General features: G+C 55.7%; 2 protein-coding genes across 9 annotated transcripts in view; one reads left to right on the forward strand and one right to left on the reverse strand.

Moving 5' to 3' along the window:
- Positions 1 to 9,421, forward strand: part of PITRM1 (pitrilysin metallopeptidase 1) — a 43,788-nt gene extending 34,367 nt beyond the window's left edge. For 3 of the 7 annotated variants that reach the window (XM_021690895.2, XM_044915020.1, XM_044915019.1), the window contains 12 exons: positions 806 to 938; positions 2,119 to 2,239; positions 2,342 to 2,418; positions 2,653 to 2,818; positions 3,058 to 3,158; positions 4,732 to 4,852; positions 5,590 to 5,661; positions 6,220 to 6,332; positions 7,446 to 7,571; positions 8,331 to 8,476; positions 8,819 to 8,921; positions 9,019 to 9,421. In XM_021690895.2, coding sequence (XP_021546570.2) covers positions 806 to 938; positions 2,119 to 2,239; positions 2,342 to 2,418; positions 2,653 to 2,818; positions 3,058 to 3,158; positions 4,732 to 4,852; positions 5,590 to 5,661; positions 6,220 to 6,332; positions 7,446 to 7,571; positions 8,331 to 8,476; positions 8,819 to 8,921; positions 9,019 to 9,112 — 1,373 coding nt within the window. In that variant the 3' untranslated portion in view covers positions 9,113 to 9,421. Of the gene's footprint in view, positions 1 to 805; positions 939 to 2,118; positions 2,243 to 2,341; positions 2,419 to 2,652; positions 2,819 to 3,057; positions 3,159 to 4,731; positions 4,853 to 5,589; positions 5,662 to 6,219; positions 6,333 to 7,445; positions 7,572 to 7,683; positions 7,989 to 8,330; positions 8,477 to 8,818; positions 8,922 to 9,018 lie in introns of those variants that run through there. The other 4 variants (XM_044915023.1, XM_044915022.1, XM_044915021.1 and 1 more) reach the window with 3 other exon arrangements.
- Positions 9,422 to 10,178: 757 nt separating this feature from the next.
- Positions 10,179 to 27,682, reverse strand: part of LOC110581150 (phosphofructokinase, platelet) — a 49,085-nt gene continuing 31,581 nt past the window's right edge. The window contains exons 11-22 of one of the 2 annotated variants that reach the window (XM_021690903.1): positions 26,411 to 26,475; positions 25,888 to 25,957; positions 25,602 to 25,748; positions 24,033 to 24,103; positions 23,460 to 23,547; positions 22,788 to 22,940; positions 16,644 to 16,808; positions 15,028 to 15,089; positions 14,569 to 14,680; positions 13,546 to 13,645; positions 10,856 to 10,958; positions 10,179 to 10,581 (exon numbers count right to left, since the gene is read on the reverse strand). In XM_021690903.1, the coding sequence (XP_021546578.1) occupies positions 10,434 to 10,581; positions 10,856 to 10,958; positions 13,546 to 13,645; positions 14,569 to 14,680; positions 15,028 to 15,089; positions 16,644 to 16,808; positions 22,788 to 22,940; positions 23,460 to 23,547; positions 24,033 to 24,103; positions 25,602 to 25,748; positions 25,888 to 25,957; positions 26,411 to 26,475 (1,284 nt within the window). In that variant the 3' untranslated portion in view covers positions 10,179 to 10,433. The remainder of the gene's footprint in view (positions 10,582 to 10,855; positions 10,959 to 13,545; positions 13,646 to 14,568; positions 14,681 to 15,027; positions 15,090 to 16,643; positions 16,809 to 22,787; positions 22,941 to 23,459; positions 23,548 to 24,032; positions 24,104 to 25,601; positions 25,749 to 25,887; positions 25,958 to 26,410; positions 26,476 to 27,682) is intronic. The other variant, XM_021690904.1, reaches the window with a different exon arrangement.

Here is a 27,682-nt window from a genome sequence, read left to right on the forward strand (position 1 = left end):
CTCTGGGGGTGGGGGGCAGCATCAGCCCGTCTGGGCCGGAGTCCATCCTGGGCAAGCTGTGCCCCGGCGTTGCAGGGGGGAGGTCTCGACCACCTGCCGCACTCCTCCAGGGCATCTCGCTCCTGCTTTCCCCCAGCTCCTCTGTTCACCACGGCTGGCGCATGGGGGTGCCCGCATGGGTGACATCTCTCTTTCTGGACCAGGCCTTGGGAGGGTGGGGGTAGCATCCCACTTGTGTTTTAGTCTCCCCCAGCTTTGGTTTATCAGTGAAGGGATGAAGAGAATGAGTGAGGGTGAGTGACAGGTTGTGAGTCAGTGCCCCGCCCCCTCTGCTGGTTTGTGGTGCCATGCTGGTGCTGGAAGGACTGGAGCACGCAGCACGTGCCCTTGAGTGAGTCGGGACCCCGGAGGCCATGGGGTGCCAGGTGCCCAGTGGATCATCAGACCTGGGGGGGCGGACAGCATTTGAGATGGGTGAGAGAGTGGGTTCGGGTGTCGCAGGCGGGAGCTCTCAGTCCCGTGTCAGCGTGCAGGGCTGCACGAAGGGGTTGTGGAGGTGGGGCGAGGCGGGCCTGGGCCAGCTCAAGCACCAGGGCAGCCTCAGAGCCCGAAGAACACTGCTCCTGTTCCAGCCCTTCCAAAGGCGTGCGTTATTTTATTGTTGAAGACTGTCTCAGTGTTTACTGTGAACGGGTAGTAGTCTTTGCTGAGAGAAAGTTTAAACACTCTTGAAAGGCACCAGCATTTTAAAAATACTAAACAATGATTTCACAATTCAAAAGTTAGCTGCCTTTTGCTTCTCCAGCCGGCAAGACCCCCGTGCAGTACTGTGCTCAGCCCACCAACGGCGTGGTGTACTTCAGAGCGTTCGCCAGCCTCCACACCCTCCCCGAGGAGCTCAGGCCCTACGTCCCACTCTTCTGCAGCGTCCTCACCAAGTAAGACACACACACTGTGGAATCAGGGCATCTTTGCATATTTTGTCCCTGGATTTTTCTGTATATGTAGTTATTTTTAGTGCATCAGCAATCACTTATCAGCATACAGTTTTAATTTAAAAAACCCATAGCGTTATTAAACTGTGTAAGTAAAATGTGTAATATATTTGTTGAGAATTTTTCCTACAAAAGCATATTTTCATTTTAAAATGTAGAACTTTAAACCATTTATAAACCTAGAGTACAAGGTAATACAGTTACATCTATCTCAGCAACTTAGTTCCTTTTAAAATTGTGAAAATGATTGTTTTTTAATCAGAAAATGTAAGTAACTAAATCTGACGTGTAGGCACGGGGTAAACTTGAGAGGCCGGGTTGTGTGCCCTCCTCCACCAAGCTAACTGTAATTGCTACTGCTCTTGTAAAGCTGGTGTCTGGGTCGATGTGAGAACACGGGCAAGTACACGCAACCGCACCTCGCCATTCCTCTGCTGGGTCCCGGTGGCTGAGGGTGCCGGGCTGAGGGGCAGGCAGTCGGAGCCCGGACATTTCCTTTCCCATGTGCCGGGACGGCGAGGGCCAGGAGACTCTGTAGGGGGTAGGCTGGCCGCCCCTCGTGCCACACGCACAGCCTTCCCGGGGTAGGAGCCGGAGGATGTGGGTCCTGTGCACCCTGCCAGGTGTCTGGGGAAAACCGCTCGTTTGGACCTTCTCCATGTTCTCTGCCCTCCGCGGCTCCCCCTGCTGGTCCTTCTGAGGCACAACCGTTTCGGGGGACCCCATGAGTGTCGCTGTGGCCCGAGTTACTTCTTATGTTGGGCACAGGATGTTTCTTGGAAAAGCATCACCCACCTGAGACGACTTCTGCTTTTCCTAAAAGCTCAAAAAGGTCTCCTTTGTGAGCGTGAGCGTGTGGGCAGATGCCGTCCGTGCCAGGCCGTTCTAGAGGCGAGGAGGGCAGGAGCGCTAGGAAGACCGGCAAGCTCGGCCCCGCCGGAGCAGAGCGTAGTGCTCCCTGCGCACACAGCCTGGAAGCCGCCCGGTGACCTCCCCGAACGCGCCGGCGTCCGCGGGGAGAGGCGCACGGCTGCCCTCCGTAGCGCGGGGAATGGAGGCTGCGGCCCTGGCCCTGCGGCCAAGACCGCGCTGCCAGCCAGGGCCCCTCCGTTGCTGTTGACAGGCTGGGCTGTGGCCTTCTGGACTACAGGAGGCAGGCACAGCAGATAGAGCTGAAGACGGGCGGGATGGCCGCCTCACCCCACGTGCTGCCCGACGCCGCGCATCTGGACACTTACGAGCAGGTAGCGTCATGCTTCCGCGTCCCAGCGCGCTCCAGAGCACGTTTCCAGCATCCTTTTTTTCCCTCTTAAATAATTTCTTCTTTTCTTTCTTTCATGATTCAGGGTGTGCTTTTTTCATCTTTCTGCCTCGATAGGAACCTACCAGACATGATGCATCTGTGGAGTGAAATATTCAACAGGTAACTACTTATAAAGACCTAATCGTGAGGCTAGATCAGAGGACTGAGTCTGAAGTGCTGTGAGAGTAGGAGTTTTTACTCATTTCTTGGTTGTTGGTTTCTGAGCTTGATTTTAGTTGTAACTCCTGGGGGTATTTACATCATCTGAAAACTTACATGTAATTAATTTTCCATGGTATTGAAAGGGATATGGGTGGGTCTCCAGGAACTTAATACGTTTTTCTTTTTACAAAGCCCGTGCTTTGAAGAAGAAGAACACTTCAGAGTGTTGGTTAAGATGTCCGCTCAAGAGCTGTCCAACGGGATCCCAGACTCTGGGCATCTCTACGCGTCCGTCAGGGCGACCAGGACCCTGACGCCCACAGGAGACCTGCAGGAGACCTTCAGTGGGATGGATCAGGTGCTGAGCCATGTCTTCCAGAGTTGGTGACAAACTGTTTATATCCCAGAAAAGCTAACTCTGACCAAATTTTATAGGGAAAGATTCTCTTAATTCATCCTCCTTGCCCCACCCCTCCCAGCCCACCCATCCCCCAGCCGGATTCCCGAGTCGAGGCTGTCTGGTTCCAGACTGGGCAGGAGTGTCTGGTCACCCCCCGTCTGGGGGTCTGTCTCCAGATGTCTCTTTCTCTGACTCAGGTGAGGCTGATGAAGAGGATCGCCGAAATGACAGACATCAGACCGGTGCTGAGAAAGCTCCCGCGCATCCAGGAACACGTACTACACTGTGACAACATGAGGTAGCGCCCCTCCCCCCACCCCGGGCTGTTTCTGCACAGACATCTTCTCATTCTTCCCGTTTCCTTAAGTGTAGTTTTTAGATTCTTCTCACTTGAAGCTGTGGTTACATAAACTTTAGCTCAGAGACAGTGTTTGGGGTAGGTGATAGAATTCATTCTAGACCTCAGATGTTATCATCATCAAGAAATCATTTTTTATGAGAAAAAATATTTTAAGTTTAGTTAATGTTGTGGAAGGTGGGAAGGAAAGCAAGCTAATTTAATCCTAGAACTGGAAAGTAGATTTCTTGCAAGTGTTCAGTTATGTTGGTTCTAGAAGTTAATTGCAAGACAGGAAAGGTTAGCTTGCCTAAGAGCAGAGTAAAAATGCAGTTTCTCATGAGAACAGTTCCCTGATGGTAAGAAAACATCTGACATCGGTCACACACAGCCTTAAGCCCTTAGGGCTGTTAGTGCGAATGAAATGTTTAGGTGATTGACCGTATTTTCAGCATCTCACTAGCAAGGACACAGGTTTAGATTAGCTTGTAGTACCTTGTCGAGATCCCCAGTATCTTCCCGGGTCAGTTCTCGGGAATCCGCGACCATCCGGGACGACAGCACCACTGGTGTCCACTGCCTGGGGCACTTAACCACTCGGACCCTCTGCTTCCTTGTCCATAAAACACTACTGTGTAGATTTATGCAAAGAATAAATGACAGTTTCCAAAGCAGTTGGTGTAGTTCCTGGAATGTAGTTAGCATTAATATGGTGGTACCTGCTATTAAACTAAATTCAGGAGTGAGGGCCAAAAAGGAAAAGAGAGACACGGTCCGTAGTCTGTACCGTTCAAGTAACTTGCACATGACAGCAGGATTTGTGATTCTGTGGGATTTAGAAAAATTACATACAAATATGTTTTTGAGAGCACAGGAATTTTTTGGCAACTTAAACTTTTCCACTTTAATGACCGGTTCACATGTTCACATTGCTGATTCCTCTTCTAGACAGTCATGTAGGTTTTCTGCCTTCCGATAATGTAAGTCCGAAGGCATGGTAGGCAGATCTGTGTTCCGTGTTCTCCACGGGGCCAGATGTCAGAAGTGTGCTCCTGGCGTCCCGATGGCCCTGCCCCGGCTCTGGCCCAGACCTGATGGCAAAGCCTTTTTGGTAACTTGAAAGCGCGGTGGAGACGGTTGTATTACTTCTTTATCGGGCTCCTGTTTCTTCTTAATACTTTTATTTATTTTTATTTTTTTTATTTTTTAAAGATTTTATTTATTTATTTGAGAGAGAGAATGAGAGACAGCACAAGAGGGTAGAGGGTCAGAGGGAGAAGCAGACCCCCCGCTGAGCAGGGAGCCCGATGTGGGACTCGATCCCGGGACTCCAGGATCATGACCTGAGCCAAAGGCAGTCGCTTAACCAACTGAGCCACCCAGGCGCCCTCTTCTTAATACTTTTAAACATGATTTGATACCAGATGGATGTAGTGGTCCCTTTTTTGTGTTACTCATGCAGAATACCGAATGAGTAAAAGAGTGTTTTATTTTTATAATGATGGTTTCTTAGATATTTGTGATTTTTGAATAGGTGCTCCATGAATGCTACGCCTCAGCAGATGTCTCTGGCAGAAAAAGCAGTAGAAAAGTTCGTTAGAAATGTCGGTCAGAGTAAAACGGAACGGAAGCCGGTGCGCCTGAACGTGGTTGAGGTGAGCCCGTGCTCACGGGGTGGCGGCCACAGCGCGCAGTCCCAGGGTCTCTGGTGGCCCCTTTCGTTCCCACCACTGTGCCGTGCATGGGTACGATGCCCCCGATGCCCCCGTGGCACGTGAGGAGCCAGAGTACGGCAGGGGGGCTTGCCCAGTGTTAGCTAATCCAGGAGAGAAGTGAATGCACAGCCTTCGGTCCCGTGTTCCCTTGTCACTGGAGCCTCGCAGTGAACACTCTCCTGCTGGGGAAGAGCGGCGGGTTTGAGATCCGTGACGCTAGCGCGAGAATGGCCCAAAAGTGACCCGAGAAAGCAGGCCTGGGACGCCCCAGCGCGGGACTCGTTCTCCGGGTCGTACCTAGCACCGGCTGCCCACTTCCATGACCGTACGGAGCGGCTTTCATGTAGCTCACCAGAACAGTCCAGAAGCCTTCTCCTGGAGAAGGCGCACAGTCCGCAGACTGTGAGCTGATGCTCGTGCGCCCGTGACCCTGTCGGGCAGAACAGGCCTGTCTTGCCAGGAGCAGAGTCCCTGAGAAGCTGGCCTGCTCCTTCTTCTCCCTGACCGTCTGGAAGCCCGTACAGAAATCCCATCTGTTTCAAACAGTGTTACTGGAAACACGGAAGCACGTGTGCCCCAACACTTGTTATTGGCCGTGAGTTTCCTAGACCATACCGTAGCCGTGTAAGGTGAGTTTGGGATTTTTCTCATTTCTCTTGGAAACATTTTATTTTCAGAAACCTGCACCCAGTGGATCCAATGGAAGCACCCATGTTAGCGGCCCCCAAGTCATAAGGAAGCTGATAACGGTAAGGAAGCATAGTTCCTGTCCCCTTGGAAAGAGCGGTTTCCCATCTTACCTGTGCCCTGTCAAGTATGGGGTGGCCGGTGCCTCAGCCATGGGGGCCTCTCCCCTGCAGGCAGGGGTGCAGGCCCTGGGCCTGTCCGGGGCCCTTGTGCTCCCCATGCCTTCACCCTGCACGGCAGACTGCCGAGTCGGGGGTGTCACCATCAGCTGGGCACCGTGCACCCCTCTCCCTGCTCTGCTTTGGTGGTGATGGCTCTTGGTTTGGTTCATCAGAGGATGGCGATTTAACATATCTCGGGGGGAAAATGCAAAGATGAGGTCATACAGTCACTTATGGATGGAAACCATGTAGGAGGAAATGTTTCTAATTGAGGAACTGTATTTTGAAGCCTCGGGTCAGGGTTTTGGAGTATTCCATTGTAAAGTGAGCACTTGTGTGGAATGACAGGATTGCCAGTGCTTTGCCCTTAGCCATGAGCACCTGATGACAGTGGGGGCGAGTGGGGGGGCGGTGGGCAGCCCGCAGGAGGAGCCAACACGGCCGGCCTGTCCTCCTCAGGACCCCACCTTCAAACCGTGCCAGATGAAGACACACTTCCTGCTTCCGTTCCCAGTGAACTACATGGGCGAATGCATCAGGACTGCCCCCTACGCAGACCCAGACCACGCCAGGTACAGGGCCAGGAGTGGGCAGGGGCTTCCCGGGAAGGGGATGGGAGGGCAGGGATGGCTGGTGGGCTCGCAGGGCCCAGACACGCAAGGCTGCTTCTGGGTTCAAGGGAAAGGACGTTTCCATGAGGGAAATAGACTCACAGGATGGTGTTCAGCAGTGTGGTCAGTTTGTTACCATGTTCCTGGGAAACAAACATGGGTTCTGTATGTTGAGCTCTGCAGACTATGGATACGTATTCTATTAAACAGATTTAAAGCATGGAGAGGTTATAAGAAGGACCCTGGGTAGTAGGAGTATCGATTTTTTCCCCCCCTTTCTCTGTATAATTTTCTAGTAGTGACCTTGTGTTCCTTGTGTAATTCAGAATGTTCAAAATTATGTGGCAGGTAAGCCCCTCAGGCCCTGTTTGGGAGTGGGGAGCCAGTCTGCATAGGTCTGGCACCGCAAACCCACTATATGAGCAGCTCCCCCACCACCGTCTTTCGGGGACACCTGTTTGCTCCTCCAGTTAGTGTCTGGACTTAGACCAGTCAGTGGAGAGTAGGGCCCCACTCTCTGTCCTGTGAAGGTACTTGCTAGAATATTCCTTTTCTTTTGCAGGGCACCCCCCATAACTGCACTTCTGTTGCGAGTGTAGGACTCAGAAGGTCACTCTGTTGGAGTGTGTTTTCTTAGGGCGGATACCTACAGAAATCTGGTTAAGAGCTCTCTGTGTTTTGGTAGAGAAACCCATGCGCACACCAGTGGGGGGATTTAGAGAAAGGATGGTTTGTACGTTTGCCTTGAGTGATAAAGTTTAGTAATGTGTTCCTTGATCAGGTTGTGTCCCTGTGTGCTGTAGCCAGGAAGGGCCTAAACGTGTCTGAGGGACCTTCGCGTCCCCCACCACCTTTCCCCACAACCCTCGTTTGAAAATTCATCTTACTCATGTTTGTTCTCGTTCATTAGGAAAGGGGAGACCAGAGTGTATCTTACTGTATTTTTGTTTTTACCCAATGTAAGACAGCGAGTTTTCACCGAAGAAAGACAGCAAGTACATGATTATATTACATCCGATACTTCCCTGCCAGGCCTATGGTTTTTAACTTGTGCTTTTTAATCATTCATTTTAGTCTTAAGATCCTCGCACGCTTGATGACTGCCAAATTCTTGCATACAGAAATTCGAGAAAAGGGTGGTGCTTACAGTGGAGGCGCCAGACTCAGCCGTGACGGGGTGTTTACACTTTACTCATACCGGTGAGTCTGAGCGCCGCGTCTCCCCGGCTCCACTAAGCATCCGCGGGTCACTATCTTACACGTTGGGATCAGCCTTTGAAGACGTGTTTCCCCTTGTTTCTCATTTCCTCAGCGCGTCACCACACCCAGCAGCATCCTCTCGGTTGTCCGTGTCTAGGAGCAGGAGTACATAATGGGAGACTTTGGCTTAAATACGCCCGCTACCAGACACCCAGATTCAGTTACAGAGGAGACCAGCCGAGAGCTTTCTGGGCTCGTGTCCAGCACAGAGGCTCAGTGGGGTGCCGGGCACTTCGTGGTCACGGCCCTGACTCTTCTTGCCCCTTTTCTTTAGAAAGTTTCCGAGGACACGGAGTATTTAGAATACTCTGCGGGCAGGATGAGTTTGCTGCCCCTCTGATGCAGTCTCTCTCTGCTCCCGCCTCACCACGTCCCTGGGCGCTTGGAGGACGTGTGTGTGCTTGTAGAGAAGGACGGGAGCAGGGCTGTGACCCCGCCCTCGATGTCCGCTGCGGGGCGCGTGCTGCTGAGCACAGAGCAGGAAGCGAGGGCATCGAGCTCTCCGGCCCCTTTATGGGGGGTTATTCGTCTAGTCCGCGTGTGTCTTCAGGATGTGAGGGGTTTTACTCAACCATTCTTAGCGTCTCTCCGTGAGTCGTCTTCCCTGTCCACCTGATGTCCTCTCTTCGCAAAATCAGAGAGGTGTATTTAATAATCTGGTGGTTAAGTAGGTCAGCATGGGTCTCTCTGGTCTCCTAGGGATCCACGTTCCACAGAGACGCTGCAGTCTTTCTCGAAGGCTGTGGACTGGGCTAAGGCTGGGAGGTTCACACAGCAGGACATTGACGAAGCAAAGCTTTCTGTTTTCTCCGTCGTGGACGCCCCCGTGGCTCCTTCAGACAGAGGTATTTGGAGTGAACAACACAGTGCACCTGATACCTGGTGTTGCCACAGTACCCCTCTTCCATCCTCCTTTATGATGCACAGATGTCCCCTTGGAGCCAGAGCTTCTCGGTGTTGGCCACTCACAGAGGGCGGCATTCTGTCCTCTCAGAGCTTGAGTGATCTGAGGCCCGAGTCTGGGGGAGGGAGCCACTCTGACTTGGCCTCCACCCCCGAGGGGAACGGCTTGGTGGGCACGTGAAGGTCAACAGTGTGACCTCTGGTGGAAGTGTGTCCCTCGGGTGCCCTTAGAACAGGATCTGCCGCCCTGGTCAGCTGGCCTGAGTTAGCGTGTTCATGGTCAGGGCTGGACCACTTCCTGTGTGGCCTCTCGGATGAGATGAAGCAGGTGCACCGGGAGCAGCTATTCGCCGTCAGCCACGAGGATCTCATCGACGTGAGCAACAAGTACGTACCATGTGGCCTAGTGTTCAGAGCCCTCCCGTGGCTGCCCCAGGCTTCTAACATGGGAAGCAGCCCTGACGTATCCCCACCTGCCTTCCAGGTACCTTGGCACTGGGAAGAGCGCACACGGGTTGGCTCTGCTTGGACCAGAGAATGCAAAAATCGCCAAGGACCCGTCATGGATAATAAAATAGCGAGTAATTCTGATGTGCTCAGGAGTTCAACCGAACCTACGGGCATGTGGGGCTCCTCAACATGAAGCCTGAGCTAATTTAGTTTGAAGGAGAGAAGTTACTGTTTCCCCCGACATTTTGCTCATACCTCATTCTTGTGTGGCTAGTCAGACCAAGCTCTTCTGTCTTAGAATAAATTGAAATAATCATGTGTTAAATGCTAGAGTTGCACAGATGATAATTTTAAAATATTGATGATATAAACGCTTATTTTACCTTACTGATTCTGGAGCATTTATTTTAAAAACTTAAAAATAAAAGACGCTCTGCCCTGACCTACCTGTGCTTTAGTCATTTTAAGTGACATTTTGTAGAGTAATTCTGGGGGCCTTTATTAAAAAATAAGTGAACAAAGATACCTGAGGTGCCTTGATTTATAAAACCAGTGTGCTCACACCACAGACCCGTGGAACAGTCTGGAACAGATGGGTGGCCTGGCGGATTATAAGCGCATTAAGCTGCTCCCACGGTTTTTATGGGAGGGAGCGTCTGTGACCTTACGGATCTCCCACAGAAAGCACAGTCTGCGCTGGTTCTTCCTTGACCGTGCCGTTCTCGGTCTCTGAACAGACCTTGGCTGTGACCCTCCAGCTCTCTGCACGTCTCAGACGACAGAAGAGGCAGAACTGCTGTTCACTTAGCACCGATGTAGGTCAGCTAGCTCCCTGTCCTCAGTGAAGCAGGGCTCTGTGGGTCCCACCAGACACAGGCACGTGCTTCCTCGGTAGGAGGGTGTGGGGCTCAGCGGGCGCCAGGCGCGAAACCGTGCGTGTACGCTGGCCTTGTTCTTAACACACACGTTGCTGGTTTCTGTTTTTAACTCCACGCCTGGCATCACTTTAGAAGGAGTTGGGTCACCTCTCTTGTGTGTCAGAGCGGAGCCTTTGTCCTTGCATAGGGCCTAGTTCACTGCTGCCAGTACATTGTGTCTGTCCCTGCCCACAGAACTGCTGGAAAAACCTTTACAGTTGCCCAGATCCTGAGGATTTAAACTCCTACCTAAAAAAACAGAGGACCACAGTTGGGAGTTTGAGCTAAATGTTTAATTCTACTGGCTACGCACAGTTTAAAGCAGGACACAGTAGGAGACACAGCCGACAGCTCGTGCTGGAGTCTTAGGGTCCCGTGGGGATGAAGGACACAGGACGGGGGCTCTGTGACTAGGTATTAACATCAACAGTACTCGCATCAAAGTGCCGATAAATAACTTAAGTGTTACAAAGACGGGTGGTAAACGGAAGTCCGGAGCTGCGCTGGCCGGGCGGCGCGGGTCCAGCGGCATCTAGATGGCGGCAGGCTCCTCGTGGCCTCGGTGAGGCATGGGCTCCAACTGGTTGGAGTCGGAGACCTCGTAGCTTGCCTTGTACTTGGCCAGGATCTTCATGAGCGGCCGCAGCTTCAGCCACCACTGCTCTTTGGGGATCCTGTGCCTGTGGGGCAGGAGGAAGCAACAGTCAGGACGGCCTCATCCCGGAGGACGGGCTTCGTGCACTTGGGGCTGATGGAGGATCCAGCAGTTTTCGTAAGCTACTGGGAACCATTCTGTGTGTTTCTAGAAATCCTGCCCTGTTTCTCAAAGGCTTGTGTTTTCTAGATCGTGAGAACGGGTTCGTGTCCATACCTCCCGCAGCGGCGTCCTTCCGCCCTGTCCCGCACTCCTGCCCCGGCACTGAGGTGTAGACTGGAGAGGGCTTATTTACTTACTCAAAGTCTGTCTCCTGCCTCAGCTGGGCCACAGGTTGGAAAAGAAGGTTTCTCTTGCTTATTCCCAGCACACAGATGGAATCATCGCTCATAAATCTTCTTCCTGTAAAAGAGAGAAAGAGTGATGTCAGAACAAATGATTGGTAACGTTGAGGACAGGTGGAGAGGTGTGGGAGAAAAGGAGGTTTGCCGACGGTGCGGAGCAGAATCCTGCAGGGGGCAGAGAAGAACTCGGACGGCCTGGGCAGGAGGCAGGGCCCCTGCGCACTCGGGAGCCTGCAGATGAGGTGGGGAACGAGCCCAGGGAACCGGCGCACGACTGTGCTTCCTCGGGGGCTGCTGGCTTTGGTACCGCTGAGCCCCCACAGGGCTAGAGCAGAGGAGGCGCCTGGGTCACGGCGCGGCCCCTCGCCCTGCACACTCCCCACCCCAAGAGGGGCGGGTTTACCTAGGCTTAGCGGTTTGCCCCCAGAGCTAAGGAAGGAAGGTGCGTGCTTCTCGGTACTGGGGAGATAGGGTGTCACTGGCTGCCATTGCAGAAAGAGCCGGCTCCGGTGAGATGGCATTGGAAGCCGAGGCTCGTGTGTGCACAGACGGGGAGGCCTCAAGGTAAGATGAGCATCCTCAGGTGAAGTGGGGAGAAATCCCAAAGTAGAAACAAAGCCAGAGTCCGTTCTTTGAAGACTAAAATTTCGTTGGATCTATTGGCCTTGCTGTTTTTTAAGTCAAAGGTTAGAAATGAAACGGACACAGGTCTGGTCAGACTGGTCAGAAAAACGGGGGTGAGGTCAGGTGTCCGCAGTAAAGGGGGTTAAAGTGTCATGGGCACCAGAAAATTTCCTAGGAAACAGAACTTACAAAACTGCTCTTTCTGTAAACTTCCCCCGGAGCTGCACGCGGCCTCTGTGCCTGGGTGGCTCAGTCGTTAAGCGTCTGCCTTAGGCTCAGGTCATGATCCCAGGGTCCTGGGATCGAGCCCCGCACTGGGCTCCCTGCTCAGTGGGAAGCCTGCTTCTCCCTCTCCCACTCCCCCTGCTTGTGTTCCCTCTCTCACTGTGTCTCTCTGTCCAATAAATAAAACCTTTAAAAAAAAAAAAGTTGTATTTCTGTATGCCAGCAGTAAGTAAAAAAATATATATACTTACGATAACATTTTTTTAAATATCGAGTCAGGAATAAATTTAGCGAAAGATATTGCAAGATCTTTATGCTTTCATAAGAGATAAGGAAAGGCCTAAATATATGGAGATACAGTGTTGATGAATTAGAAAATATTTTTAAAATGTCAGTTCCTCCCCCAAATGATTTGATTAAATGTAATTCCCTCAAAACATCCAACAGAGTTTTTGGTGGACTGTGACGGCACAAAGGACCAAGAATAGCAGAAACCAAAAAGTCCAGGGTAGAGGGGCCTCACCTTTCCAGCTATCAGAAATCATCTATAAAGCTGGAATGCTGGCGAGGATCAATAACTGAATGCCAAACCGCAAACCCAGTAACCCAGAGATTGTCCCACCAGCTTCACAGATACCTGGTCTGTGACGGAGATTAGAGACTTCTCAAATAATGGCACCAAAGTAAGTGATGATCCACATGAAATCAGACCTCAGACTTCAAGTAGATCAAAGAAGTAAATGTAAAAATGTTTTAGAGCAAAAGAGCTCAAACCATAAAGGAGAAGGTAAGCGGTCTACCTAAAGATTGAGGAGAGGTGCCTTGCACAAAATGACAAGCCCCACGAGAGCCCTGTCTGCAACATGGGATGGGCAGAATATGAAATAGAATTTCCTAGAATATAAAGTAAAACAAGTTTCTGTAAAGTCATCAAAACATTTTTAAATCTATACAATGATATAAAAGCAAAAAATATATGTCAATAAGGTAAGTGTCACTAAGCAATAGAAAAGCAGGCAAAATACCGGAAGAACTTAGGGAAGCAGCGGGACCCTGAAGGAAGCACGAGGGAAGCTGGCTTCCCCTCCTCGCTTTGGAAGGTTCGCCTCAAAGCCACAGTGGAGCTGCCCCCGTCACAGCGACAGCCCGACAGGGACAGGTCACATGTCACGCGGGCAGGACCAAGGAGACCGCATGTGCTGCAGGTAAGCCTGTGGTTGGGGACGCCGGGATGCGGGCCAAGGGTCAGGAACACCAGCCGGGTGCACATCAACACCCCAGCAAAGGGAAATGCACGCTGTCGGCTTCCATTCACGTAAACCACAGGGGCCTGTGAAGGTGTCCCCGAGGTGGCAGGACTACGGGAAAGCAGAAGGATTCTGCAATTCCGAGGCTGCCTCTGGTGGGGAGGGAGGGAAATGTGCGGGAAGAAAGGCTAGGTTTGGAAGGAGCAAACCGTCCCGACACCTGCCAGTTCCTGTTTTCTCTGAAAAGAAAGGTCATGAAGAATCCGTAAGTCCTAGGTGTCCTAAGTCAAGGCCAGTTCAGAGTGTGCCGTGTGGCCAAAGACAAGGGAAGGTCACATCTAGGGTCCTGCTGGGGGAGCCTAGTATATGGGCAGCATCCTCGATTCAAGGAGGATGGCGCTGGACTACGGAGCGCCTCCCGCCACCGAGGAGCAGGAGCAAAACACTGCCTTTTAGGGTCACTCTGAATGACAGCCTTGAAAGCCACATAGCAATGCAGCGTGGTCCCAGAGGGCGTGGCCGTCCCCGCCCGCAGCCACCACTCCCTACCTTTGCCCGGAGCCTCTTTCAGTTTCGTGCTGATCCACTGCATGGCCCTGGCAGAGATTTTGGTTCCAAAGTTTCTATCAAAGGGTGAAGGCGCTCCACCCTGTGGGCGGACAGAGTTACAGAGAGGTTACTGACACAGCTTGTCAAAATTCCCTGAAAGGTATGATTACTTCACAAAACGCACATCATACTTTTAAGAGATTCAGGATCTCTAAATAAGGGCTTGGGGGGTTTTGTGTTTTTGTTCTTGCATGTTTTTACCTGCTCGTATGTAGTTGGGACCTGCGGCCAGAGCTCAGTCTGCGAGGCAAGCTTCCCAGTGCTCACCCCCACCCTTCACGGGGCTGTGCAGCTCGCAGCTTCATTATTTTCAAATCTCCTATGGGATGTCTTAGTCTTATTTTGGGGCGGGGCAGGTCACAGTTTCCATTAAGAATCTGACCAACCCTGTGGGCTAGCTCCCACAAAAATACACAGATGAGCACGGGCCCTTTGGAATGGAGGAGCAGACCCTAAGTTAAGGACCCTAAGATAGTGGGGGGCAGGGAGGAGAGGAGGCAGTGTTGGGACCAGGACAGGTATGCCTTCCTGAGCTGTGGCCCTAATCCACACCCGTCTCCGGCTTTGTCATCTGGGATGTGCTTGCAAACCAAAGCGCACCCCAAGATTCCTTCCAGACCATTCCAAATTTGTGCAAATCTCAAGTATCATTTGTCTGATGTGTAAATAGTTACTAAGGCCCAAAACTGAATGAAGTACTTCATTTGATTAGGTTTTTCCAATCAATGTTTCCAACATTGAACATTGATCGTCTTCCATCTACCCCAACACAGAATTTCTAAAGCTGGTGGTATCTGGTATGACTGAAATGGAACTATGACATAGGGAAGTAAATGCCAAGATGTTTAAAAACATCTCATGAGCACACAGTTTTTTTCCCCATTATGGCTAAAATAAGGCATCCATCTACATAGAGCCTCCGGACGGCAGCCTGCTTAGTGCCGTGCGGGCCCCAGGCCCTACCTGCTGCATGTGGCCCAGCACGTTCTTCCTGCAGTCGAACACGCCCTTGCCCTCCTCCGAGTACAGCTGGTAGATGAAGTCCGTGGTGTAGTTCTCGCTGCAGCTCTCGTTCCTGCGGCGAGGGGAGACACGGGCTCAGGGCGCCGGCGGGGTGGGCAGCCGGCCCCGTGCCCGCCTAGACTACACGTGTTCTTTAGAAATGCCAGTGGCTTAATTAAAGAAATGACTTGGTGATATCTTTAAAAATCAAAACAAAACAAAACAAAAGACTACAAAGCAAAAGTGAATGTTTGCGAAGTACCCCTGAGTTACGTAAATGTATGCCGTATTTGACGCAGCATGCAACGGCCCCTCCTGCATTTCTTCAGTGGTGACTGATGACCGCCCCTGAGTGTTCCGACCCTGGGGCCGGGTCGTCTGGGAAGCTCGGGCTCAGTGAACGAGGACGAGTGTCCGTACCTGAGCACGAGTCCCCTCTGAATGGTGGTCTTCATCTTCTCTGTCAGGTGCTCCACGTTGGACTAGGGAAGAGCGTTGTTAGTCCGTCAGACGGGAGGCTTGGACCCGGCGCCCGCCGCGTGACCCTAGTACCGCACGCGCAGCAGGGAGCGCGTCAGGGCTCCCACTACGGCACAGAGGATGGCGTCCGGCGCGCACAGACCGGGGGTGCACACGGGCCGGAAGAGACCAGCACACAAGGTCAGGCAGCGCGCTCGGCCCGGGAGGGCTGCCGCTCAACTGGGCACAGGGACAGCGTCCGGGGCCCAGCTTCCCTGCAGCACGCTTTCCACAAGGAATAGCTTTCCCTCTGAAATCGCGAATTCACATAATCTGTGCACTGAGCCTGTGTGTCCCCGGTGTCCGTCGCTCCTCATTTGCCCGACGGAGGAAAAACTGGTGTACCTGACGTCGTACATCATCTCCTAACTGCCTAAGGATTTGGGGGCCAGGAGAAGCTGTTACAGACTTGAATTCGTGTACAGAGTTTATAAGGAAAGGAGTCCTGTGTCTTGAGCACAGAAACTGGGCAAGGAACGGAGGTGTTTGCGTGTAAGCAAACCTCAGTTGTCATCACAGTGGTTAGGGTCCGTGTGCCGGAGCAGAGACATGCGCTGGCCGAGCATGGTCTTGAGGTGGCTTTCCGAAGTACAAACATTTAATTCCACACTGTGAAGAAATCCATATCAAGCAGGTCTCTACTTGATTTATGTGGTCCAGAAACATAGAAAGACCTTAAAGTTCCTGTGCTCACGTCAGCAGCACAAAGTTAGTTTTATTTGTATTTTTGTGGGTTTGAGTTGTGTCTGTCTTACTAAGGCTTGTCCTTGTCCAATGCCCCCCTGGAGCCTTCCCACCAGCTCCCCTCTCCCCCCACGGGGGCTGCGCAGCCCGACTCCCCTGCACTGGCCACTCGCCCCCCATAAAGCTGGGCCCTAGGAACCTTTGCGCCGATTTGGAAAGCGCATGTCAGCCTTGGGATCCCAAAGGGAACCCTGATGTCAGCTGTGGCCCCAGGTGCTGAGGATGCATCAGCGTGGGTGGGGGGGCATCTGTTCTGACAACGGTCCCACCCTGGTGGGGTGTTGCTGGGTGTGGGGCAGGCGTGCGGGGGAACTCTGTCCTCACCCTGAAACTGCTCTAAAAAATACATTGTTAATTTAAAAAAAAAAAAACTCTTTAAAGGAAGCACGCCAACCAGAGAGAACAGGCGTTCAGTTTGGTTCTGTTTTGTTCTTAGTGCCTTAAGCCCGCCGCACCGTGACCTCACAGGTCCCGCCACCCCGGCGGGCGCCGTGCACCCCCCCGTTACACCCAGCCTTTCCAGCAGGCGGGCCTTGGGGCTCCGGGGAGGATGTGCCCCGGCCACCCTCCCACATGGACACCACAAGGACACTGGGCTGACCCGCAGACGGAGGTCTAACGGGAAGTTGGTGCATCAGCTCACGCCACTCAATTCGGTGAGGGGGTCACTGACAGTGTGTAAACCTTGGTGTCCTGTCAACCCCATCGCCCTCCCCTCGGAGCCAGCCCCCTGACACAACCGTGTCACCCAGGGCCCCGCGGCATCAACGTACCTGCAGGTCTCGGATATCAAACGGCTCCTCAAAAATGTAGGCAGCATCGGCTCCGGCGGCGAGCCCCCCCATGTTGGCCAGGTAGCCGCAGTAGCCCCCCATGGTCTCGATGATGAACACGCGGCGCTTGGTCCCACTGGCCGACTGTTTGATGCGGTCACACGTCTGGCCACAGAGAAGGACATGGGGTCATTCCGGCGTGGGGGTGTCCAGGCTGGGACGCGCACAGACTGAGGCTGCAGACCCCGGCGACGCCCCTGCCCCTGGTTGGTGTGCTCACCGACCCCATGTCCTGACACTGCCCACTGCGGGGGGGCTGGTACCAGCTCGCTGCAGCTGCCCACGTGGCCTCGCGGGACGTGGGCACCGTGAGGTTTTATGGGATCAGTGCAATGTCTGTTAGGTTGGCTTCTTCTGAAAAGCTGCCTGTGACATTTGGGTTTTGGTCACCCTCAGTCTACCCCAAACACTCCAGCCCCTGAGGGCAGCTCTGTTCGGAGCTGGACAGTGGCTCCTAGACACAGGCCCTCCGGAGTCTTCCAGACGCTCAGACAGCGGGTCTCCTAAGAAAACGTCTGCCGTGGGCCGTGCTCGAGACACAGGCTCAGGGGTGCAACAGCAGACCCCTCCATCCGCCGCCTTGCACTGCCTCGCCGGCGCAGACCACGTGCATGCTCCCGGGACCACGGTGCCCTCACCTGGCTCCGTCCCGCACAACCACTCCAGTCCAGCGCTTGCTGGCTTGGCCCCGAAATAACATCTGCAAGTACACGCCAAACCTCTCCCCGGCGTGGCCCACTTCCGGCACCAGCTCCAGCCACTGTCCCGCTCCCGGGAAATGGCCGGGGGACAGCGGGCCCCAGACGCACCAGGTCCTAACCCGGCAATTGCAGCCATGCTCCCCTCAGTTACTAAAACCAGCACTGACAAAGCCTCAGCACGGACGGCAGCCCCACCCCGCACTGGGGGTACACGGAGGGCGTGCTCTGCCTTTGGGGGGACAGCAAGGAATCCGGGAGCACTGACGTCTGCAGCGGCAGCCGGATGATTCTCCCAGCACAGTCTCTGGGCATGGCCCCACTGGACTCGAAACTCGGGAGTTAGAGTTCCAACGCTGCTAACATTTTATCACACGTGTTTTAAAAACCTAAGTCGTGTGAAAAGATGAGGTGGAGCTCAGAACAGAGTGAAGACAGGAAAGAGCCCGTGGACCGGGATGGGGATGTTCCTGAGAATCAGGTGTCTGCTGAACAGGTGTCTCTGGAGCCCAGGGGACGTGAATGTCAAGAACACGGCCCACCCTTGGCCACTTCCCTCCTCCTGTTAGAGGAGGACCGCACCCCATAGCAGCCCACCGCTGCGCTACCGGAAGTCCTTGGCTCCCACATGGACCCCACAGACCAGTCAGTGCCCAGTGCGGGGGCCTGCCGGACCCCCGAGGATGGGGGGCCGTCCCCGGGAGCCAAGCCTCCCCCTGCACAACCAAGGGCGTGTCCAAGCTGCAGACGTGCCTACTCTCCCCCAGAGCTTTCACGCTCACAGGCCCCGAATCCCTGCATGCACACCACATCCGGGCTGGCCATCCCCCCGAGCACAAGCGCAAGCCTCCTGGACACAGCCCATGAGAGACCAGGGCCTCTTGTTTTGGGGTGCACAAGAACACACATCACCCGGAGCGCTGGAGGACCGTCCTCGTTCCAGCTGACAGTGGGTGGTAGGCTCTCCCTATGCTATGAGCTCCCACTAATGGACCACGAAAGGAATCCTAACTGTGGCTCATTCCTTCTGCAGCATCGGGTGGGGAAGAGAAAAACCCCCCGCGTCCGGTCTGATGGAGCCACGGGGCCCTCTTACCTCCACCACGGCATTGAGGCCAGTGTCAGAGCCCATGCTCAGGTCCGTGCCCGGGACACTGTTGCTAATGGTGGCCGGCAGGACGCAAATGGGAACACAAAACTCCTGGTGGCGGTCGCGCACATCAGCGAACAGAATGGCGCTCTCGAAAGCCTGAAGCAGCGGTGCGGGTGGTCAGCGGGACTTCCCCAGCACCCCCCTGCGAGCTGCGTCCACGGGGCCAGGGCCGTGGGAGCTCTGGGTCTGCAGCGAGGGGCACTGCGGGAGTGGGGACGCTGCCATGGGGCGCAGGCCTCCAGGAGGAGGGGACACAAGCAGGCAGGCAGCAAAGCAGGAGCCAGGGGAGGGGCCATGTTAGTGGTGGACGAACAGCGGACCTTTCTTGGCAGCTCGGAAGCCCCGAGGGAGGCCAATTGGGTGGGAGCATAATCGGGGCCAGGCCAGCCTGACAGCTTCGTGTGGTCCACGGGGGCGCGGGGCCCTGCCGGCTCGGCCTCAGCAGGGACCCCGGCACCGGCGTGAAAGGCAGCCCACAGGGCAACAAGCAGTCATTGGGCTGGAGAGCCCGGCAGGGTGCACCCCTGCTCTTCCCCAAGCCCTTCCCAGCCTGACACAACAGCATGGAGCGGCCTGAGCCCCAGCACTGCTCGGGGACCCCAAGGTAAATGTGTTTGCCTCCGAGGTCAAAGAACGGGGCTGTTCGCAAGCACGCAGGCAGAGGTTTGCGGTCCCCACCTCAGTGTTAGTCCAAGTGTTCATTAGTGGACACAGGCCCACCATCCACCGTCCCCGAACCCACCAGGCTCGCTGTACGGCTGGGCGGTTTGAGAGACCACCCGCAGGTGCACGGACCCCTGTAGGGCTGTACTTACCCCCCTGCGTGACCACCAAGTGCTGTGGCAGGAGTGCACACGGATGAAGGGGGACGGCCCAGGCCTCCCAGAGAGGCCCATGCTCTCCATGGCCCCATGTTTCCCCAAAACACATCGGGTCCCAGGGGCCTGTGGCCCGAGGACGTGTGGATGGCGGGCCTGTGGCCTATGGTGGGTTAGTCCGGGGAGCGGCCAGGAGGCAGGTGAGGGGGTCACTCCCCTGCCTCGCAGCCCCTCTGCCGTCGCCCTCCTCCACCTCAGCCTGCCCCCTCCCCCCGCATGGACCCTGCCTTCCGGCCCCAAGTCCAGCTCGGGGCCCCGCATGGAGTGCCAGCGCGGGTAGGTGTGCAGCTGGCTGTCCCTGGGAGTCACAGGGCGGGCTCTGAGGCCAGGAGGGCGGTCAGCATCTCTAAATCCGGCATCCCGTAACCACAAGAACTTCCCCTCAATCTCCAGGAAAACGCTTGGGACCCTCCAGCGGGGATGGGGGCAGCCCTGCCAGGAGAGGGAGCGGGGGTAGGGCTGGAGGGGACGTCGGGCCCAAAGTCCGGGGAGCAACGCGGACCTCCACTGCGGGCTCTGAGCGCACAGGATTTACAACACAACACCCCTGCACGAACACCAAGAAAAGACAAGACACCTTGGGGGGAAATAACCCTGGCTCCCATCTCCTTGAGCTCCTAACGGGGCGGCCACCCTCCCAGCCTTCTCGGCACCACGGGGCTCAGCTCAGACCGGGATGGCTCGTGTGCTAGTTCCGGGAACGCCAACGCAGCCCCCTTGCGAGCGCGCAGCCGTGGCGGGACGGCTTTCTGAACCCCTGCTCAGAGGTGCCCAGAGTCACTGCAGCCTCCACGACACACGAGATGCACAGAGGCCTGTTCTGAGTGACGCACGGGTAAGCCGAGCGTACGCACAGACACGGAGGACGTCATTGCTGAGGACAGTGACGGAAGCGCCCAAGAACGCGACACGTCAGGGGCCTCGGCACTGCGGACACTGGGGCCGATGGCTCCCTGCAGTGGGGCTGAGCTGGGGCTGTGCTGAGGTCGTGGGGGTCAGCAGCAGCTGGGCCTCTACCCACCATGTGCCAGCGGTGCCCCCACAGCCGATTCTGCCGACCGAAACCGTCCTTGGCATTGCTGACGTGCCCCGGGGGCAGAATCCCAGCGCTCCGGGCGGCCAGCCATGTGGCCAGGAGGAGCTCCTGGGGGAGGCGCACGAACCCGCACTGAACTCACGGGTGCTTGGTCCCTCCGGAGCAGATCAGGAGGGACGCAGAGCGCCCTGTGCCCCGTCACCTCAGCCCCCTATGGCACGTTTCCAGCCTGCCGCTCCCCTCTGTGCAGCCAGCCCCGCCGGGTTCCAACCCAGATCCAAACCTCCTAAGCAACATACAACCTCACTCTGGCTTGCACAAACACAACCCTGCAAGAAACCCGGCGATGTCCACATGCCGTGCCCGTACCCGCGTCCCTACCAGGACACGCTCAGCAGGCCCAGGCGTGGGCGTCGAAGCTCTTATCCAGGTCACCCTGAGCACCCGAATCACCACGGGTCCCAAGCCACCCGCGGGCTCGGGGCCTCGGCACACCCGCACACCTGCTCGCCTAGTGAGGGTGGGTCTGGCACCGGCAGGGACACAAAGCTGCCGACCTTGCAACTGGGCAGCTGGTGGGAGAAAATCAAACGAATGAGAAACCAGATTTAAAAGATCATATAACAGATTTCCAAATCCCTCCAAGTTGAGCAAAGCGGATCATTTAGAGTTTCCGCATATTTTTTGTATCTAATCTTTATAACCTGGAAACCATGTTTTGTAGCAGAGGAACCTGCAACTCTGAAGTGGAAGGCTCCTGGCTTCGTGTCACAGGGAGGTGAACGCCAACCGGGGCCAGGCCCTGCCGAGGACAAGTCCCGAGTCCCCATCCACCCCCACCCCCAGGAGGGTCAGAGCAGGTGACAATTAGGAAACATGAACTTGCAGTTGCTTCCACTGAGCATAAGCAGATGCAAACTCCAGCCAAAGGCAGAGAAAAAAGCAGGAAAGCCTGGACAACGGTCATGCACAGGGAGGGACAGTGACCCTTCCACGGAAGGTTGGAGCCCGATCAGGAGCAGAACTGCTTCACACCAGCCAAAGCAGGAGCAATGATCACCAGGACAGCGGGCTCAACGGCCCGGCCACAGGTTAGGGGTGCAGACAGGGACGCTCCAGCGTGGGCACACAGGAGACATGGGGCAGGGTTTTTTAGTAAAGAAACCACATAAAGTTGAAGAAGCTCAGAAAAGCAAAACAAAACACAAAAAAGCAAGCGCTAAGCATTACTTACCATTTGAATTTTATTTAAAAAGCATTTCTTTTATTTACCAGCACTAGAGACAAATTTGATCCCGTGGGGTTAAGAATAAAAAAATCCTAGAAAAACATTCATGGGATCTGTGTCCCACAAGGAAAATAAAGACTGGAGAATTTACTGGAAAATTTTAGATGCCAGATTAAAAAGAAGAAATGTATCCCATTGGTTACTGTGCTTTGAGCTCCCATGCCGTTTCCCCACTGTGACTCACAAATATGGTAACACAAGTGCATTTCTGTTGTGTTACTGCCTTTTGACCAAAACAACTAACAGGGCGTCAGGGATCTTTCGGATGTGAGTTAGAGTCCCAAAGTTACAACAGGGAGAAGGGTGCTCGTGGCTGGAGCCACAGGTAGGATGGAGGCCACTGGTGGGTTCAGTTCGGTCGGTGAACAAAATTAGAGAATCCTCAGCTCAGGTTCTAGCCTCAAACATCCATGCAGGGGCCATCAGACCCAGGATCTGTCGTAATAAATTACGTTACGGGCTGGGGCACCTGGGTGGCTCAGTGGGTTGGGCGTCTGCCTTCGGCTCCGGTTATGATCCCGGGGTCCTGGGTCGAGCCCCACATCGGGCTCCCTGCTCCGCGGGGAGTCAACTTCCCCCCGCCGCCCGCTGCTCCCCCTGCTTCTGCTCCCTCTCACTGTCTCTGCCACTGTCTCTCAAATAAATAAAATCTTTAAAAAATTAATAAATAATGTTATGGGAGTGAAGTCAGTTTGGCCCAGCCAAAAGAAACCTAACTTCAATGATTATCCAAATCACAAAACCCTAGCCCACAACGAGCTGGGCTGCAGATGCTCTGTGTCGCTCGATGGGCCTCGGCAGGGACACATCATCCTGGCCGCGGCACGGGACAAGAGGTGGTGATAAAACAACTCTGGGCATTGGATTAGAGATGGTCAGGCTTTAAAAACAAAAAAAAAAAGGAAAGAAAAAAGATTTTTCTGGAAACAAGCCCAGGTCTCACAGTCTCTAGTGCACGGCAAATAAAAGTGGGCCAGGCGCCCTCCGGGTTAGCTTCTGCAGCACCTGCTTTGCTGACCGCACAGACTTACGTCGGTGATGGTGTTCAGAGCGGTGTCTGCGCCGATGCTGAAATCGGAGCCCGGCACATTGTTGGAGACCGTGGCGGGGACCATAACCATAGGGACACAGAGCTCCTCGTACTTGTCCCGGGCAGCTGACAGCTCGAGCAGTCCCAGGTAAGCCTGTCAGCGGCGTGCAGGTGTGGGGGGGAGGGGAGCGGAGGGGCCGTTAAAACCACGGGAAGGCGTTAGGGTCACCAGACCGCGTCACACAGAGGCGACACCACATCTCCTGTGGGCAAGGGTCTCATTATTTGAGGTCCTCATGTTTTCTTTAAAGCAAGTGGAAAGGTTATTAGGGGACCGATCTTGGGTGAATAAAAAAAATTTAGGTCTGCGGTCCAACATGCAATCGGAAGTGATAGGGCCACGCAACTGCCCTGCTCTCTGATGGCCATTGGGCCTTGAATTTGAGAGAGGATCATTTCTGCAGACTTGAAACGCATGAGAACTCAGTGGACAGATGCATCCCAGGTAGGGAGTCCCATGCTTGTGCCCCAACTCGGCTCCTGCAGTGGCCCCCGGGGCCCAGGGGCTACAGCCCCCCGCCCACCGCACTGTGCTTGCCAGAAGCCTGCCCACGCTCACCCCCCAAACCTACAGCACGGACGAACCAGCAGGTGCCCAGAGACAGGGACGTACCTCAAATCCACCGATGATCAACAGTGCGTTGATGCTGTGCTTTCGCATCTGTATGGCAATGTCCTCCAAAGACTTCCCAGGCAGCGTGCTAGAAACAGTTCAGTGAAGGCGTGAGGCTGGACAGACCCCGCACAGCGGGTGACACCCCACCAGCACCCGCTGTGCCTCCCCAACCCGATTCGCCCAGCCCCCAGCCCCGGGCCGAGCCCTGCAGCCCCCACGAGCGGCGCCCGGGCCGGAGAGCGGAGCTGGGAAAACAAGTCTGCAGAGAGTCTGTTTAAAACAAAACAAAACAAAAACAAAAACAACACAAACTGGAACAAACGTTCAGCTGTGCAGTTGCTGGACCTTAAAAGAATCCTAATGCCTCATCAGAAAAAAAAATGCACCATAAAAGCTTGTGAATATTTGTAAGCCATGTGCCTCGTCTCCGTTCCAGGGCACAAGCTGGGCCGCTCACGGGGCGGGGGACTGGCAGGTGAGCCAGCTGCACTTTCTGCACCAGCTACTCCTCTAGGATGGGGGGTCCTTCTCCTTCCTAAGAGCGGGTCAGAATCGAGACGGGGGAATTACCGTTTGGTCCCGAGAATGGAGCCTCCTTGGCCAGTCCAACCTCCGACATCCCCCCAGCCGATCTCCTTTATCTGGGGAGCGACAAACGAACGGGGGGTCAGCTGTGCAGACGGCTCCCGGGTCTGCACCCTCAGCAGGGGCGCCGCCCCAGAGGCCTGCGAGGCGCTCGGGAGCCCACCCCTCCCCCGTCCTGAGACTGAGCGGGTCAGAACCCAGGACGCCCGGGCCCAGCTCTCCTGCCGCGTACCCCCTGCCATGCAGATCAGATCCAGACCTCGGCTGGCCAAGCTCTACCCATGGGAATGCAAGAAAAACAGAGACTGTTTTTCTTTACTGACCTAAAAGGAAACTTCTTTAAAAATTGGAAGAAATCTAAAGAGCGCAGCTGAGACCAGCTAGGCGCGCACACACGCTGTCTCCTGCGCCGGCCCCCCTCCCCACTCCTAGGAGCAAAGGTGGCGTCCGCCAACACGGGCGCCAACCTAGGGGTCCGCTCTGTGCACCAATTCCTCCCAAACTCCCGTCTTCTGCCTGCAATTCTTAAAGACCCCGAGCCCAACCCTGCTTACTCCCCGGACGCTTCCCCCTGGGCGTCCAGTCCCCCCCTCCACGGGTCCCGTCCTGCTCAAAACCCTCCTGTCTTCTCCAAGCAAGAGCCGAACTCCTTCCAATCACCTACAAGCCTCCTGGCCCCATCCCCGTCCACTCCCCCGCTCTGCTGCTGCAGCGGCAGCGTGAGCCCGCCGTCCCGAACCCCTCTGGGCCTTGGTGCTGTCCTGGCCCGGCCTGCACGTCCTCATGGACATGGCGCAGCACCTCCGTCTCCAGTTTGAGATCCCTTCCCGGGGCCGTGTGTCTATAGGGTCCCAGGGCAGACCCCCTCCCTCCTCTGGGCGTCTGTGCAGTGGGGTCCCTGCCCGCGGTGCCAGGCTGTGCTCCCCCTGCTCGCTCACCATCCTCTCCCTCCCCAAGCTACAACCCGGCGGAGGAGCTTTGCTTTCTGCACTAGCTGGCTTCCCCAGGGTAAGAACTCAGGGTGTTGCTGGGTGATCGGGTGAGTAAATACGGTCCGGCAAGACACACTTGCAGCCTCAACCACACTAAGCTCCTGCAGCATGTGACACATAATTAGTGTCTCTGTGCCCCTCCGTTTCTGCGTAAGGAGAACGGGGCTGATATCTCGGGTTTGCAGATCTCGTAGGAGTACTGAGTGTACACAGTAAGCACGCAAGAAGTGTGTGCTCGCTCTTTCCACCAGCTTTCATCTGAGTGCCTGCTGGCCGCGCCCCCTCCAACGGCACAATAGCCTCTGTTGGCCCCTCCCCCCGAAGGCCGGCCCCTATGGCCCCCACGGCCCCGACGGCCCCACTGCCTGTGGCCCGCAGACAAAACCGGTGGTGCGTTCCACGCAGAGCATCCCTGCAGGGCCCAGAGCGCGAACCCCAGGATGGATCCAGAGCAGAAGGCGTCCCAAAGAGCAGCAACCGTGTCCACCTCTTCACGGAGCCGTAGGTTTGCGGCCGAGGAAGGGCAGTCCTCCGTTCCCCACGACGTCCCCCAGGGACTCACCTGGCCTTTGGCGAAACCCTCAAAGCCGTCGTAGATGGCGAGCATCTTGTGCCCGTCTGAGATGCCCACACGCACGGCCGAGCGCACGGCAGCATTCATCCCGGCAGCGGGCGCCCCCACGTTGATGATGGCCACGGTACAGTTGCTCTGCGAGACAGGGGAGGGCAGGCCGTGTCCACGCTGCACACACCGCCAAGCGCATGGTGGGTGCGCAGCCCGGGAGCCCAGAGGCGCGGGTCCGCGGGGAACATGGGGGTGGCTCTCGGGACAGCGCAGCGTCCCCTACCTTCACGATCTGATCATCCGGCAACTTGATGGCGAGCCGCTTGTAAGTGTTCAGATTGCTCTCGAAGCTCCTGGAAGGAAAGGGCGCCATTGGGCCTGAGGTTACAGGGCGGGCAGAGCATGAGGGGCTCCCCTGGGAGAGCGGCTTGTGCCGGACGCACACAGTCGGCACGCGCCTGCTCGGGGTGCTCGGGGCAAGCAGGCGGCCGGGACGCCACCCCACGTCCCCAGGGCCCCGGGTATTTCCAGTTACGACGGTGCGTGCTGTGCGTGTGGCTGAGAGACCTGGTCTTCCGTGCACTCCAGCGTCTTTCTCAAAACGCCAGCCACGAACCCCTTTCTACCTGCACCTCGCTAAGCTCTCAACAGCCCCACTGGCCAGAAAGCAGACCAGCTACCCATCAGGGCCCTCGGGCCACACGGCGGCGCCCCGCGGCCTGTCTCAGCCTTCGACTTTGTGCGCTCGGACCGAAGGAGCACGAGAGAGTGCCAGCCCGAGAACGCAGAGCCCTCCAGATAGTCACCTCCCACGGAGCCGCACGGCGTCCTTAAATCTCCTCTCATCCATGGCCCTCTGCACGTCCTGGGTCTTCAAACAAATAAGGAAGAGAGAACGTGTCAAGACTCCCACGTCTGTGGATGAGCAGAGCTGCCGCACCCCGCGGCTCCTGCCCGCCCGCCTGCTTCGCGCCGAACCTTCCAGCCTGGCAGCCCACGGTCAGCAAGTCATGGCCAGTGCCGGCTGCAAGGAACACGCCTGGGCCTGCGCGGCTCAGGCAGCTTGGGAACAAGGATGGGGGTGGGCACAGCCAGCCGGGGAGGGAGATCCTAAAATCCCGGAGAGCAAAGCCAGAGTGAAACCAGGCTCTCAGACAGGCAGCCTTCTGAGCAACTCCTCACTGGATTCTGGTGAGGAAGAAGCATGACAGAACCGGCCTCTCCGGGGGCGGGGGGGGGGGGGCCGCTGCGGGGAGGATGGCGGTGCGGGGGGCCGGCGGCCCTGGGGAAGCGCTCACGCCCCCCTCCGCCCCTCTCGACGTGAGGATCTTGGGCAAGTTATTCCCCTCTGAACGTCAGCTCCCTCATCTGTGCGCTAGGAAAAATACCCCTGACCCCCTGGCGTCGCTGGGGAGAGGAACGTGCCAGGCCCTTGACAGATAGCAGATGCACACACACCTGCAGCCGCACACGCTCGTGCACGCACACACATTTATTCACCCCCAAAGGTTTCTGGGAAGCGTGTTTCTATGGCTACTTTCAACAAGTCCCCGGACGTGATTACGTAATCACCTCTCTGTCTAGGTTACACAGTACGTTCACTCAGAGCTGCCGGAAAGGCCAAGAAAAGGGTGGTCACGGATAGGCTTTGGAGAATAAAGACAGGGACGGCATCTAATGCGACTCGCTGCCACCTCCTCAGGTGGCCAGTGACCTGGAAAACCACAGCCCGTTTCCCTACGTCCAGGGGCACCCCCTCCCGGGCCTGAAGGAGGCTGGGGCACATCAGGATGTCACCTGCATTAGCCGCCCCACGGCCTCTTCTCTGGTCGGAAGGTCCTCAGGGACAGGAGGGCAGGAGCGGCTGAAATCGCAGAGCTCCAGCCCCGTCCACCTCGCCCCCGGGACGGGCCCCACAGACCCGTGTTCCTCTGCGTCTTCTTCGTCTGCATACGCTCCCTCCCGACACACTGACCTCACCTTCGCGGAGGTTAGTCCATGTGCCCCAGACCCACAACACTGTGCCCTGGGGGAGCTCAGTGAAGCCGCGCCAGACTCCTCAGTGAGCGCAGGGATGC

This window comes from Neomonachus schauinslandi, chromosome 5 (genome assembly GCF_002201575.2).
Source record: "Neomonachus schauinslandi chromosome 5, ASM220157v2, whole genome shotgun sequence".
Lineage (NCBI taxonomy): Eukaryota > Metazoa > Chordata > Mammalia > Carnivora > Phocidae > Neomonachus > Neomonachus schauinslandi.